General features: G+C 40.6%; 1 protein-coding gene across 1 annotated transcript in view; it reads left to right on the top strand.

Annotated features, from left to right (window-relative positions):
• DNAH3 (dynein axonemal heavy chain 3) overlaps positions 1–15,837 on the top strand; it is a 240,635-nt gene that overhangs the window by 9,674 nt on the left and 215,124 nt on the right. The window contains exons 3-8 of the mRNA XM_061152967.1: positions 464–568; positions 1,084–1,306; positions 6,014–6,086; positions 6,355–6,520; positions 8,830–9,019; positions 10,674–10,869. Of these exons, the coding sequence (XP_061008950.1) occupies positions 464–568; positions 1,084–1,306; positions 6,014–6,086; positions 6,355–6,520; positions 8,830–9,019; positions 10,674–10,869 (953 nt within the window). The remainder of the gene's footprint in view (positions 1–463; positions 569–1,083; positions 1,307–6,013; positions 6,087–6,354; positions 6,521–8,829; positions 9,020–10,673; positions 10,870–15,837) is intronic.

Here is a 15,837-nt window from a genome sequence, read left to right as displayed (position 1 = left end):
CACTCCCAAGAACACACTCCCTGATTGGAATGGTGGACTCAAACACCCACACTCTTTAAATATATTCTTTTCTTTTCACAGGAAGCACAGAGTTATTTATACCACTACATAAGCGAGTTTCTGTTTGGAATTTTGCCCATGTGAAATGCAAGAGTCAATTTTTTTTAAGTCAACCCCTTTAATTACAACCCAGGGTAGGGAAGCTGGGAGTGCCCTCAGATTTGGGTTCTTCCTAGGGGAAAAATACATGAATTTGCTCATAGAAGGGTAGCCATGAGGAGATGCTAGAGAAGAGACTTTAACTCTTAAGAATTGAAACCAATGGATAGTGGTGAGAAGGGTGTTTATGGCAGACATTTGTGCTTAAGTCCTTTTCTGAGGAACTTTTTACTCATTATGCACTGCAGAGGCTTGGAAATCTTTCCTAATTCCTGAAGAGTGGCTTTGTATTTGTTTCCCACAGATCCCCAAAAGTGACTCCATATATTACATGAGCCACTCCCAGATGCGGCCAGAGTTGCCCCCTCTGCCTGCTTCTGCTAACGAAGAACCATCTGAACTCTATCGGGTATGTTCACCTGGGTGCTGCTCTTCTGCTGGTAACGGTTGGGGGTCAAATGGACTTGACAGATAGGATTAGAGGCCTCAGTCATTTCTGCCACTGGAAGAGGCTATAGCACAGTGGGAAAAAGAGCTATGTAGTAGCACAAATCTAGCCTTCTCACTTAACCTGCTGCATTATTTAAATGCTCTGAACTTCTGCATATTCAACTATAAAATGAGAACAATTATTTCTACCTGATAGCCATGTACATAACAGTAAAGACAATAGATGTAAATTACCTGATCACAAATTTACTGCATGTTGAAAATCAGCTGTTATCCTTGCCATCAGAAAGCATGCTCATGGTGGTCAGAGAGGTAAAATTGGTGTCCATTCCAAAAGTATTTGCACTCAGTGTGCAGAATATTAGGCATGTGGGATGCCATGAGTCTCAATGTGAGTGGAGCCTGGCCGAGAGGAGCCCAGGCTCCCTGCATGATGTCCCTCACATGACTCACTCTGCATTTCTCCCCTTGTAGACAGTCATGTCGCACAGCTTTTATCCCCCCTTGATGCAACGCACATCATGGACCCTGGCTGCACCCTTCAAAGAGCAGCAGCACCACTGTGGACCCAGTGATTCCATTGCCAACAACTACTCCTTGACAGCTCGGGACCTGAAGCTGAAGGACCTGCTGAAAGTCTACCAGCCCGTCACCGTCAGTGTCCCCAGGGAAAAGATCGTTCAGGGGCTGCCATCAGGTATTTCCTGCAGTGTGTCATACCTACTTAGAATGGGGCTTTGGGAGATTTCTAATCCTGGGTTCTAGTCCTGGCTCCACTTTTACTATAGATAACTTTGGGCAACCTCATGAAGCCTCAGTTTCCTCATCTATGAAATGAGAATGACTGTAATGGCTAGCATGATGTTTAACATACACCAAGCTTCTTGTTGACTGCTCCGTTCAGTTCAGTTCAGTTCAGTCGCTCAGTCGTGTCTGACTCTTTGCAACCCCATGGACGGCAGCACACCAGGCCTCCCTATCCATCACCAACTCCCGAAGCTTGCTCAAACTCATGTCCATTGAGTTGATTATGCCATCTAACCTCCAACCATCTCATCCTCTGTCATCCCCTTCTTCTGCCTTCAATCTTTCCCAGTATCAGGGGCTTTTCAAATGAGTCAGCTCTTTGCATCAGGTGGCCAAAGTATTGGAGTTTCCGCTTCAGCATCAGTCCTTCCAATGAATATTCAGGACTGATCTCCTTTAGGATTGACTGGCTTGATCTCCTTGCAGTCCAAAGGACTCTCAAGAGTCTTCTCCAATACCACAGTTCAAAAGCATCAATTCTTCAGCACTCAGCTTTCTTTATAGTCCAACTCTCACATCCATAAATGACTACTGGGAAAGCCATAGCTTTGACTAGACAGACCTTTGTTGGCAAAGTAATGTCTCTGCTTTTTAATAATGCTGTCTAGGTTGGTTATAGCTTTTCTTTCAAGGAGCCAAGTGTCTTTTAATTTCATGGCTGCAGTCACCATCTGCAGTGATTTTTGAACCCAACAAAATAAAATCTGTTGCTGTTTCCATTGTTTCCCCATCTATTTGTTATGAAGTGATGGGACTGGATGCCATGATGTTAGTTTTCTGAATGTTGAGTTTTAAGCCAACTTTTTTATTATTCTCCTCTTTCACTTTCATCAAGAGGCTCTTTAGTTCTTCTTCACTTTCTGCCATAAGGGTGGTGTCATCTGAGTATCTGAGGTTATTCTTACTTCTCCCAGCAATCTTGATTCCAGCTTGTGCTTCATCCAGCCAAGCATTTTGCATGATGTACTCTGCATATAAGTTAAATAAGCAGGGTGACAATATACAGCCTTGACGTACTCCTTTCCCAAATTGGAACCCGTCTGTTGTTCCATGTCCAGTTCTAACTGTTGCTTCTTGACCTACAGGTTTCTCAGGAGGCAGATCAGATGGTCTGGTATTCCCATCTCTTTAAGAATTTTCCACAGTTTGTTGTGATCCACACAGTCAAAGGCTTTGGCGTAGTCAATAAAGCAGAAGTAGATGTTTTTCTGGAACCCTCTTGCTTTTTCTATGATCCAACAGATGTTGGCAATTTGATCTCTGGTTCCTCTGACTTTTCTAAATCCAGCTTGTTGATTGCTGCATAACAAATTACTACCAAACTCAATAGTTTAAAATAAGCTCCATTTGTTATCTGTCAAGATATGTTATATCTTGTTGACATATATGTTATATGTCAACAAATGTTATCCATTTGTTATTTGTCAAGAATGTGGGAATGGCTTAACTGGCTTAGAGTCTCTTACAAGTGTACAATCAATGTGTCCAAGGGCACAGTCATCTAAAGGCAACCAAGGAAGGATCCTCTTCCAAGCTTACTCACCTCCCCCACTTCCTGTTGGCCGTAGACATCAGTTTCTTACCGAATGGGCCTATCCACCAGGCAACTCACATGACTTCTAGTTTCCCTTGGAGGAAATGCAATAGAAGAGAACCAGTAAGATAGAAACCACCATCTTTTGGGAGCTTAATTTTGAATGTGACATCCTATGGTTTTTGCCATTTTCTCTGTGTTAGAATCAAGTTGCTAAGTCCCACACTCAAGAGGACTATACAAGAGCACGATTATTACAGGAAGTGGGGATCCTTGGTGGTCATGTTGGTGGCCAAAAGTTCCACAGTACTTTTTATGTATTAATTTGTTTAGTCCCACTGGGTACACATATGTCTGCTTAAGGATATCCATTAGTAGTTTTTGTTAGAGATATGTTGGAGATTTGCAATCTGCCTGCTGTCTCAAACTCAGTTTCATGTTTTTCTTTATTCTTTCTGTGCTGTGTCTGGGTGAATTCCTCAAATTTATCTTCCAACTCACTAATTTGCTCTTCAACTCTGTTCAGTCTTGAGTTTATCCTGTATAATAAATGTTTTTTTTATTTTATTTTTATTTTTTTTTGTTTTTTTTTTTATTTTAATAACACTGTCTTTCATTTTCAGATTTCTTAATTGGTTCTACTTATGAGTGTTGCCAGTTTCTTATTCTATTCTCATGGACATAACATTTTCTGTATCACTTGGAGGATCTTAAACATTTATTTTGCAGCAATATTAGTGTTGCTATATTATTTCCATTTTGTAAATATTTCCCTCAGTTGTTGAGTTTATTTGCTATCTTTCTTATATTGGTTTTTCTCATGTGCTATGGGATTTTAGCTTGCAGGCTTATGTTGAGAGCTTTTCCCCTTCTTGCTACATGAATTTCCCATTTGTTGTTTAATTCACACACAATAAAATGCACAGATCTTAGTGTTCAGTTCAGTGAGTTTTGTCAGTCGCTTATACCATATTTGTATATAGCCACCACCCAAATAAGATATAGGGCATTTCCATCACTAGAGGAAGTTCTCCTGTGCACCTTTCCCATCAGGTCCTTCCTCTCCCCAGTACCATCCTGCCCCGTTTCTTATTTCTGTCACCATAAGTTAGTTTTGGTTGTTCATACTTATAAATGTACTCAGTGCATTCTTTTGACATACCTTTTAAAATCTTGCCTTTCTTCCTTATGCCTTCATCTGGCACCTTAGGACCCCAAATTAGTACCAGATCTTATTATTGATGGCTTAGAACTTCCATCCTAAGGTGCTGTTTTAGGGATGTTGTAGATCTGGTCCCTGAGGTTATGTTAGGCTTGGCCTAGTTATTACCAGCTTTTCTTTGCTATCTGTGGTCACTGTGTGAATTGAGGATACAGGTGCTTTATCTGCATGACAGTGTTGCTGGCTTTTCAGCCTGTCTTCATGGGTAGGGCAGCCATGGCTTTATACTGTGAACCTAGCTTCAGTTCCCACAGTCATGGTGTGTTTTGGATTTCATTATTCCCCCAGGTGTCAATCACCTAATTATTTCTGCCTGCTTTGGTGCCAGAAGCCAAGTTTAAGATTTTTACTTCACACTGTGTTTGAGTTCACACAGAAGAGCATCTTTTTGAACAATGCATCGTCTTTTTAATTTTAAAGAATTTTTTCTGTTACTGTTATATTTGTGGTTGTTGTTGTTGAGTTGCTAAGTCATGTTCTTCTCTTTGCAACCCTGAACTGTAGCGTACCAGGCTTCGCTGTCCTTCACTGTCTCCTAGAGTTTACTCAGAATCATGTCTGTTGAGTCAGTGATGCCACTCAACCTCTGCTGCCCCCTTCCCGCCTGCCTTCAACCTTTCCAAGCATCAGGGTATTTTCCAAGGAGTCAGCTCTTCACCTACAGGTGGCCAGAGTATTGGAGCTTAGCTTCAGCATCAGTCCTTCCGGTTTATATTCAGGGCTGATTTCCTTTAGGATTGATATTTGGAGTAGATTGAGGAAATCAAAGTATGAACTCAGAATACATCTTGGTTAACAGTCTTCAATCCTCTGGTTCTATCAAAATATCAATTTCCTATTAGTATGTATTCAACGTGTCTAAAATGACATGTTAATTTCTTACACTAGACTCTTAAGCAAGTATCCAGTTAAGGTTTAGTAGTAGAATGATATATATGTATATATGTGTGTGTGTGTGTACTTTATATATATATACATTTTGTATGTATATACATTTTTTTATTTTAAAATATTTATTTGTTTATTTTTGGCTGTGTCAGGCCTCAGTTGTGGAATCAGGGATCTTCTGTTGTTGTGTGCAGGCTCTTTGTTGCTGGGTGTGGGCTTCTCTCTAGTTGTGGCATGTAGGCCCTAGAGTGTGCAGGATCAGTAGTTACAGCACATGGGCTTAGTTGCCCCACAACATGTGGGATCTTAGTTCCCCAAGCAAGGATCGAACCCGAATTCCTTACACTGGAAGTCGGATTCTCAACCACTAGGCCACCAGGGAAGTCCTCTTAGTAGAGTTTTATATTTTATTTATTAAATTTATTTATCACAAATGATATTTATTGCAATGCCTTCTATTTGTTGCAAATTACATCATTTTTTCTATTTGCAATAATTATATTTCTTGAAAATGATACTGGTTTTTCTATTTGTGATACTCATATAATATTTGCTTTAAAATAAATAGCTTAAGTTTAAAAGTCTGAATCTATTTAAAGAAAAATATTTAGCAATAATACACCACATGTTTAGAAAATAGAGCACATAGGATTGGGGGGGTGAATTGAGGATATATTAATATTTGTCCAGTGTATGAGAAAACAGAAGGTATGCTCATCCCCATTTCACAGTTGAGGAAGCTGAGGCTTGGAGTGATGGTCACTTCTTCAGGGTCACACAGGCAATTAGTGGTACAAGTGGGACCAGGGTCTGCATCACCTGCTTCATCCCACCACACCAAGTCCACCCCTCTTAGTGTTCTCTTGGACTGCCCTAAGACTTGCATTCCTGTGGGCAGAAGGTGGCCCAAGGTCACTGCTCATCACTGATATCTTTCTTCTCCACTGTTCTAGCAAATAAAAGCTCATCAGAGCCTAACAAGAAGAAAATGAAGTTCTCCCCCAAAGACAAAGAGGATCTCACTGGGTAAGGTTTTTCTATGGGCACAGGGGATTGCAGGACACTAGAATGAACTGAAGAAGGTTATGGTCTCATGAGAGGCAAACTCTGCTTCTTGACTTTAAAGCATTCCTGGATACCTAGTTACTTATGTTTTTTCCCACCAATACTCTTAATCCAATTTATTAAGGCCTGAAATAAAAATAAATTAGCTAACTAAGCAAAACCAGTGCTTACAACTTATGAAGAATGAAGTGTTCATGGAACCAGGCACTAAGCTGTGTCTCCTTTTCAGGATGAAGTCAGCCTCAACCACCTTACCTATGAAGAAGGAGGTTGTGACATCTTTGACTTTCCCAGGAAGCAGACCAATGAGTCCAGAAGAACAGATTGATGTGATGTTACAGCAGGAGATGGAAATAGAAAGTAAAGAAACCAAACCATCTGAATCAGACTTGGAGGTACATTCTTATTGCCTCCTTTCTCTCAATTTGCTAATTGTTATTCTTGACGTATCAGTGATTCTAAACTGGAGAAAAGCGGTAGTCACCTGAGGAATGTTTTAAAAATACTGAAGTCCAAAGACAGGCAGGTTGATTTCCCTTCTTCTTTCTCAACATTGCTATGGCTATTCAAGGTGAAGTAAGTCAGAAAGAGAAACACCAATACAGTATATTAACACATATATATGGAATTTAGATAGATGATAATGACGACCCTGTATGCAAAACAGCAAAAAAGACACAGATGTAAAGAACAGACTTTTGGACTATGTGGGAGAAGGCAAAGGTGGGACGATATGAGAGAATAGCACTGAAGGATGTATATTACCATATGTAAAATAGATGACCAGTGCAAGTTCGATGCATGAAGCAGGGCACTCGTGAAGCTGGTGCTCTGGGACAACCCAGAGGGATGGCGGGGGAGGGCTTTGGAAGGGGGTTTCAGGATGGGGGGACACAGGTACACCTGTGGCTGATTCACGTCAATGTATGGCAAAAACTGCCACAATATTGTAAAGTAATTAGCCTCCAATGAAATAAATTATTTTTAAAAATAAATAAATAAAGATACTGAAGACCAGACCCCGTGCAGACTACTGAATGAAGGTGTGCATGCGCGAGTCTTCTGCTTTAGCAAGTCTTAGAAACCGGTGCCTTCAGATCCTCTTAGAACATAGGTTGCAAAATGGCTGCATAGAACATAGGCTAGGGTTGCCAGATTTTGAAAAACAAAACAAAAAACGTGGCACTCTGTTTGAATTTCAGATAAATGATGAATAATTTTTAGTATATTCCAGTGCATCCCGTGTTTTATCCAGCAGCCCGACCATAAGTTAAATATAGCCTACAGATGTGTTTGGAAAAATGAAAGAAATCTCACATAAGCTGGATTTCTAACCTCTCTTGAAAAAATTAATATATTTGAAACTGAACAATAGCTACCTCCTTTAGATGAGAAATACATTCTCTGGTTTGTCAGTCTCCACAATTCCTTATTATTTTATTATGTCCAGCCAACTTTCAGTTATTAACATTACCTGCTTGGTCCCAGATAGACTTTTGAGCCTCTAACCCCTAACTTGAAAGACCTGCAAAACGTTAGAGCAAAGAGCTTTTGAATTTAGAGTGTATAGTAAAATGATTAACAATAAAAACGAATAGTGACTAAGAATGTGCTATTAGCAAAATTCCATACTAAACCCTCTAGATGCTTGACCCTATTCAGGACCTGGGGATTTTGATTATTCCTGTTGTCAAGTTGTGGAAATTGGGGTGGAGACTGCTTAATCAACTTGCCCCAAGTTATACAGTCAGTAAGAGGCAAAACTAGAATTTAGACCAGTCTGGCTGATACTAACATTCTGTTCTCTTAAGAGCACAGAACAATAGCAACATTTCTCAGACTTGCCTGAAAATAAGAATCGCCTGCAGTTCTTGTTAACATATCCTAAATGCCCTAGGAGGGAGGGGTCTGTGAATCTGCATTTTAAAAGGAGCCTCTCTCTCCTCACCCCAGGCAGTTCTTATAATGAGAGAACTTTGGAAATTTGTCCTTTATCAAGTTTGGAGAGATGCAAGTCCAGCCTTTTCTGACCACAGACAATTGGCAAAGAAGGTCAAAGCTGATTTCAAACCCTTTCCTATACTTTGTGCTTCTCTTTTATCTGCAATTATTCATTTCTAGAACCATTCAGCCATCTAGCAGCTTAGAGGCAAGCCCTAAATAAACCAAACTTCCTAATGTCACCAGCTCACACTGAGCCTGTTCAATTCATGTGTTTGTGTTGCTTTTCTAAACTCAAAAGTCCTCATGGTTGAATTAGAGTAATTATCATAAGTCTCACTCAGACTTGGGGGTTTTCCCATAAGCCATAGGATCAAGTACTTTCTTCATATAGGGTCCTTGTTATAAAGGAGGGTGAATTGAGTCCATTTGAGGAGCTTGTCATTCCTCTTCTTAAAACTCACCAGATATGTTATCTTCAACCCCAGGGCTTAGTCCTCTTCCCACTGCTCCTATTCGCATGGCATTTGACAAATCCTTCCTTATACAGCACTGAGATCTCTCTGGCTTTGGTTGACTCCTCCAGAGCCATGAGGAATACTCACCAACAATTTATTACAATGAGCGTGCTGTCATGGACCAAGAAGGAAGGAGATCAGTGCTGTATGAACAGGGTACTTTAGCAGCTGATGGGTGTGGGCAAGTGGGCACAGTTAACCAATTGATTATGATCATTTTGTTCCTGCTGGTTTGTTTATGGAAGAGATACTACTACTATTTGACGAGTGGAATCCGAAAAGACATGATTGCCCCTGAGGAGGACAAAGTGATGGTTCGGATTTCAAAGCTGATTTCAAACACACTGCTGACAAGCCCCTTCCTGGAACCCCTGATGGCTGCCCTTGTGGAGGAGAAGGAAAGTGACTATTATAGCAGCCTCATGAAGAGCATTGGTAAGGCTGTGCATAAATGGGGCAGGGTTCCTATGTGGAGGGCACCTTCTTTCCTTTCACTGTCAGTTCTTCTCTCTGTTTTCTCAGAAAAATGCCAAAAATATTGTGTAACTTTTCATTCAGTTGCTCCCTCACACTGCCACCATCACTCATGTCCATACCAGTGCTTATCACATTTCACTGTGCATCTGTGTAACCTAAGGATTTTATTAAAGTGCAGATTCTGATTCAGTAGAGTTTGAGAGGGGCCCACGATCCTGCACCTCCAACTAACTCCCAGGTGATGCAGGTGCTTCTCACCCTGGGCAACAGCATAAGGAGCAGGCGCCCAGAGACATTTAAAATGTAGCTCAAGACCTCTTCCTTCAAGTATTTTGATCTCTGCAACCCTCAGTGATCACTCCATCTTGTGCATTCATACCACTTCTCGCTTCTTCTTTCAACTCATACCATTTTGGAACTTCTCCTGTGCCATTGTTTCTCTATGGCCTTTAACACTGGCCTTGTCTTTCTCCTGGGTCTCAGCTCCCTTATTAGACATTTACTGATATATCATCAACCCTCACTCCCTTTCATGTTTAGCTGCATGTCTTGTGCACACAGTAGGGCATTGGGAAATGTTTGATGATAGCAAGTAATGTGAAAAGTGAAAGTGAAAGTCTCTCAGTCGTGCCCTACTCCAAATTCTCCAGGGCAGAATGCTGGAGTGGGTAGCCTTTCCCTTCTCCAGGGGATCTTCCCAACCCAGAGATCAAACCCAGATCTCCTGCATTGCAGGTGGATTCTTTACCAGTTGAGCACTGAGCCACCAGGGAAGCCCATAATAATGTGAGAATACTGTGAGAAACACATCAAAGGGGAGAGGTGATCATATTAGCTCCCCACCTTCCCATTTATCTGGAAAACAGCTATACTTACTAAATTAATGGGTTTTTTAAAATTTCCTAATCAATCTTCTAGTGGTACAGTGTAATGGCTTCTTGTCTGCTATAGGCTAGAATCAAACTTATCCGATTAAACATCTAAAGCCCTTCCAATTTCAGCCTCAACCTACTTCTCCAGTCTTATCACCTTGAACTCTACTGCTTGTACCTGATATTTCTGCCACAGCATGACCCACAGCTTCTTGAGCATGTTATACAAAAACCATGGAATTGCACTTATCCTGTCAGACAAAATCCTACTCATTTTCTATAACCCAGCTTAAATGTTACTTCCTCTATGAGGCTTTTGCCCGTCCATATCATGTGAAATATTTGGCCTCTAAATTTCTGTTCATAGGTATCTGGTGTCATGTATTGTGTTTATTTTTTTATGTAGCTATGTTGGTGTGCTGTGTCGTAATGACGTTTCAGCAAATACTAGTTCTTTGATATGCATGATGCTAGATATCCTACTAGGACTAAACTCCAGATTCTAAGTGCTCCAGACTCTGAAGTTATATTCTGCTTCCCCCTACATGTCTCACATACCAACAGGGTGAAACCTACTCAGTTAAGTTATACCCAGGGGATTGCCAATGACCTTGTAAATGAGGGAACATTTCCAAGTGTAAATGGACAGAAGCTTATTTACCTTCTTAGTGTTGAAACTTAAGAGCACAAAGTGCTCAAGGCCCCTGGTTAATAACAAGCATTTGCCCTCTTGGTTATAGTTGATTACATCCTCATGGACCCCATGGAGAGGAAAAGACTCTTCATTCAGAGCATCCCCCGAGCATTTCCTCAAAGAGTGATCCGGGCCCCCGTGCCCTGGCACAGTGTCTACAGGAATGCCAAGAAGTGGAACGAAGAGCACCTGCACACGGTGAACCCCATGATGCTCAGCCTGAAGCAGCTGTGGTTTTCGGAGTAAGAAGTGCCTCCTGCCCCTTTTTCCCCTTTATTGCTTCCACATGTAAGAGATCATCTCATGTGGGAGTAGCCCTGTCCTTGAAGTAAAATGACGGAAATCCTAGACCCAGGTTGCATATGGTAAGGGATACCTCTGTGCAGAGCTAAGTGGCCCTCCTTAGTGCCTCCACGGCATCCGTGTCTGTGTGTGGGCCCTGGAACATACTGGTTAAGAGCACTCACATGGGGCCAGCTTGCTCGGGTCCACCTCTACCTCTGCCGCTTCATAAGTAACATCCTTACCTCTCAATTTGGGATAAGACTTCCTACTTCATAGTGCTGGTAGGAGGGATACATAATTTAGAGTACTTAGAACAATGCCTGATACAAGTATCCAGTAGGTGTTAATTAGACCTCCATTATGAGCTCTATGATACTGAATTATAATTGTACCTTTACTAGCTTGCCTATCTCTAGCCTATGAAATGTATGGGATTGGGGCTTGCGTCTTCTTATTTCTGTTCCTTTCCCAATTCTTTATTTAAATTTGTTTAGTTGAAGTACAGTTAATTTACAATGTTATGTTAATTTTTGCTGTACAGCAAAGTGCTTGTATATATACATTCTTTTTCATGTTCTTTTCCATTATGGTTTATTACAGGATATTGAATATAGTTCCCTGTGCTATATAGGAGGACCTCATTGTTTATCTATTCTGTGTATACTATTTTGTTGTTTATCTATTGTATATATACTATTCTGTATATACTAGTTAGTTTCCACTAACCCAAACTCCCATTCTGTCCCTCTCCTATGCTCCCTCCCTCTTGGCAATCACAAGTCTGTGGTCTCGGTCTGTGAGTCTGTTTCATAGATAACTTCATTTGTGTCTTATTTTAGAATCCACATACAGGTGGCATTAGGTGGTATTCGTCTTTCTCTTTATGACTTACATCATTTAGTATGATAGTCTCTAGGTCCATCCATGTTGTTAAGGCATTATTTCATGCTTTTTTCTAGCTGAGTAGTATTTCACTGTATATGTGTACCACATCTTCTATATCCATTCATTGCTCAGTGGACATTTAGGCTGTTTCCATGTCTCAGTGGTTGTAAATAGTGCTGCTATGAACGAAGGGGCACTTGCTGCTGCTGCTTAGCTGCTTCAGTTGTGTCCGACTCTGTGTGACCCTATGGACTGCAGCCTGCCAGGTTCCTCTGTCCCTGGGGATTCTCTGGGCAGTTGTACTGGAGTAGGTTGCCATGCCCTCCTCCAGGGGATCTTCCAGACCCAGGAATCTAACCCAGGTCTTCCACACTGCAGGCAGATTCTTTACTATTTGAGCCACCAGGGCAGTCCTGGTACATATATCTTTTCAAATTATAGTTTTTGTGTGAGTATATGCCCAGGAGTGGGATTGCTGAATCATATAAAAATCTATTTTTAGTTTTTTAAGCTAATTCTTTTATGTAACTCAGGGCCAGTGCAGAGTTGGCATACAATAGTCTCACTTATATTTATCAGTGACTAAATTGGCCACAGATATTGTAGAAGTCCAGAGGAGGCAGGAGTCACTTTTTCTCTCTTTCATTTTTCTAAATTAAGATGTTATTCGCATACTTTAAAATTCACCCTCTGGAAGTGTGCAATACAGTAATTTTGAGTATACTCACAAATTTGTACAACTTTCCTGAAAATATTGGGAATGTTTTCATTATCCCCTAAAGAAATTCTGTAGTCATTAGTAGTTACCCCACTTCTCCCTTCCACTCAGCCCCTGGCAGAACATTAATCTGCTTCCTGTCTCCGTGGATTTACCTATTCTCAATATTTTACATAAATGGAATCATACAATATGTGGCCTTTCATGTCTGGCTGCATTAAGTTAGCAAGATCCATGTTTTCAAGATTCATCCATATTGAAGCATTATCAGTACTTCATTTTTATGGCTGAATAATATTCCATTTTATTGTTATACCACATTTTATTTATCCATTAATCAATTGCACTGGGAATAATAAAGACTGAATTTTTCTTATGAGCCCCTCAAGAATGAGTGTGAATCCTGGTGGGAGAATGAGGCCACCAGAGTTCACCAAAAGGTCAGGTAAATGAAGTGATGTGCTACTACCATGTGGGTTTTTTATTAGAAAAATTGGAGGCAGATATATGTGTGTGTAATTGTGATTGGTTAAACTTAATCAGTAGCTCAAATATTTTGTTTGAGGAGGATCTATAGCTTTGTATGTGTTTCGTCTTTGGGGAATCTTATTACTTGGATGACTTATTTGTTTTTCACATTCTTAGTTTTACCTGTATTTTAAAAAATAATTGCAGGTAGAGTCAACCTAGGATAGAGCCCATCAATCATTCCTTTCCTTGAACTGAATTCTAAGGCATTAGCAGTGCTAGTCAGGACATGAGAAAAAAGTAGTTTTCTAATGAGATAGAAGTATGTAATAATAATTTATAGAAAAGTAATAATGTACAGATAGAGTAGACTCTGAAACTAACCAGCCTAGGTTCTCATTCTTGCTCTGTCCCTGATGAACTGTGTGATTTGGGGAAGTTAATCTCTCTGGACCCCTATTTCTTTATATGCAAGATGGGATTGTTGGGTGAAGTGCTTAGAACAGTGCTTGGCATCCAGTAGTTGTTCAATAAGTTCTGCTTTAAGTAGAAGCATGTTTATAGCCTTAAAAAAAAAAATTAACCTAGAAATTAACAAGAAAGTCAGCCACAAGGCTGATAAAATTGCCAGAAGTTCAGTGCCAAGAGAATGTACACATGAATTTAATTTGATCACATAAAGAAAATGACAAATTATTATTAGCTTTTGCTATAAGAAGAATTCTTATCACTTGCTTTTTTCCTAATCTAGTCCTTCTTCTTTATATTTATTTATTTTTAATTGATTGCTTTACCACGTTGGTTTGATTTCTGTCATACATCAACATGAATTAACCATAGGTGTACATATGTCCCCTCCCTCTGCCATCTCTCTTCCACCTCCTTCCACTTCCCACCCAGGGAAATCGGTGGTTGTTGCAGAGCCTCAGTTTGAGTCCCCTGAGTCATATAGCAAATTTCCACTGGCTGTCTGTGTACGTGTGTTAGTGTATGTGCTCGGGCTTCTCTGATGACTCAGACAGTAAAGAATCCACCTGCAGTGCAAGAGACCTGGATTCAATCCCTGGGGCTGGAAGATCCCCTGGAGGAGGGCATGGCAACCTACTCCAGTACAACTGCCCAGAGAATCCCCAGGGACAGAGGAACCTGGCAGGCTGCAGTCCATAGGGTCACACAGAGCCGGACACGACTGAAGTGACTCAGCAGCAGCAGCAGCAGTGTATGTGCTTCCAGGCTACTCTCTCCATTCATCTCACCCTCTCCTTCCTCTTCCCACCCTTGTCCGTAAGTCTGTCCTCCACATCTGCACCTCCATTCAGTTCAGTTCAGCTCAGTCGCCCAGTTGTGTGTCCAACTCTTTTTCTGTTCTGCAAATGGGTTCATCAGTACCATCTTTCTAGATTTCATATATATATATGTTAGTAGACAATATTTGTTTTTTTTTTTCTTTCTGACTTCCTTCACTCTGTATAATAGGCTCTAGGTTCGTCTACCTCATTAGAACTGACTCAAAGCGTCCCTTTTTATGGCTGAGTAGTATTCCGTTGTATGTATGTACCACGGCTTCTTTATCCATTCATCTGTTACTGGGCATCGAGGTTGCCTCCGTGTCCTAGCTGTTATAAATAGAACTGCAGTGAATAGAGCTTGCACTGGGCTCTGTAGTAACCCAGAGGGGTGGGAAAGCGCAGGAGGTGGGAGGGGAATTCAAGAGGGAGGGGACATATGTACACCCATGGTTAATTCATGTTGACATATGACTGAAATCAAACCAACATTGTAAGGCAATCAATTAAAAACAAATAAATATAAAGAAGGACTAGATTAGAAAAAAAAAAAAAAGCAAGTGATAAAGAATCCTTACAGTAAAAGCTATACATTTAATAATTTGTCATTTTCTTTTTATGATCAAGTTAAATTCATGTGTACATCCTCTTGGAATGTGTCTTTTTTCAGTTTTGGTCTCTTCAGGGTATATATCTAGAAGTGGTATTTCTGGGTTGTATGGTGGTTATATTCCTTGTTTTTTAAGGAATCTCCACATTGACTTCCATATTGGCTGTATCAATTGGCTGTACAAGAGTGAACCAAAATCATTTAGGTTTTTGTCAGCTGAACCAAAAAAAAGAGCAATGAGAAAGATTTGTTAAGGAAATGCTATGGAGAAATGTTCTTATGTGACTTGTAATATTTAGCTTTAAACAAGAGGTCACCTAATGACCAGTGAAGGGAAGCGTTTAAGGGCCAGAATGAGGGTGGTCTGAACAAAAAATAGATTTTTCTGGCCAATGTGGGAAGTTTATTACGATTGAACTAAAGATGAGTGACATAATTATCGGATGGTGACCAGGGCCATGCTAATGTTGGATATCAAACATACATGGAGAGTGAGGTTCTCGATTCTGTCCTCCCCAGCAGTGCTTTGTGACTGGCCAGACAAGATGAAGCCTAAGTTCATCACCTCCGTCAAAAAAAGAATAGAAATGTAGGCTGTAGGATTTTAGGAGTATGAGAGAAAGTACCTAGTGGGTCATTACAGTGGATGATGAAAATGAGAAGTGAGAACTGGGGCAAGCTAAGAAAGTGAGCAGAGATCTGGCTGGGGAAGTTGTAGGCACTGATGGTTTCAAAGAGTGATTAATAAATGAATGAATATGTGTCAGGAAGAGAAATGCTGGCCCAGTGAGCTAAAAAAAAAAAAAAAGGCCTTGGGGAGTGTGGTAAAGGGCAGCACCTCCATTAACCTGAGAGAAATAGGAGAAAATAAGATCATCAGAGAGGGCAGGAAGAGATCCAAGTGTTCATTTAACAAATATTTACTGAGTTCCTACACTGTAAGGCAACATCCCAGGAA

Source organism: Dama dama, chromosome 10 (assembly GCF_033118175.1).
Source record: "Dama dama isolate Ldn47 chromosome 10, ASM3311817v1, whole genome shotgun sequence".
Taxonomy (NCBI): Eukaryota; Metazoa; Chordata; class Mammalia; order Artiodactyla; family Cervidae; genus Dama; species Dama dama.
Note: the sequence above shows the minus strand (reverse complement) of the source record. Positions and strands in the feature narration are given on the sequence as shown.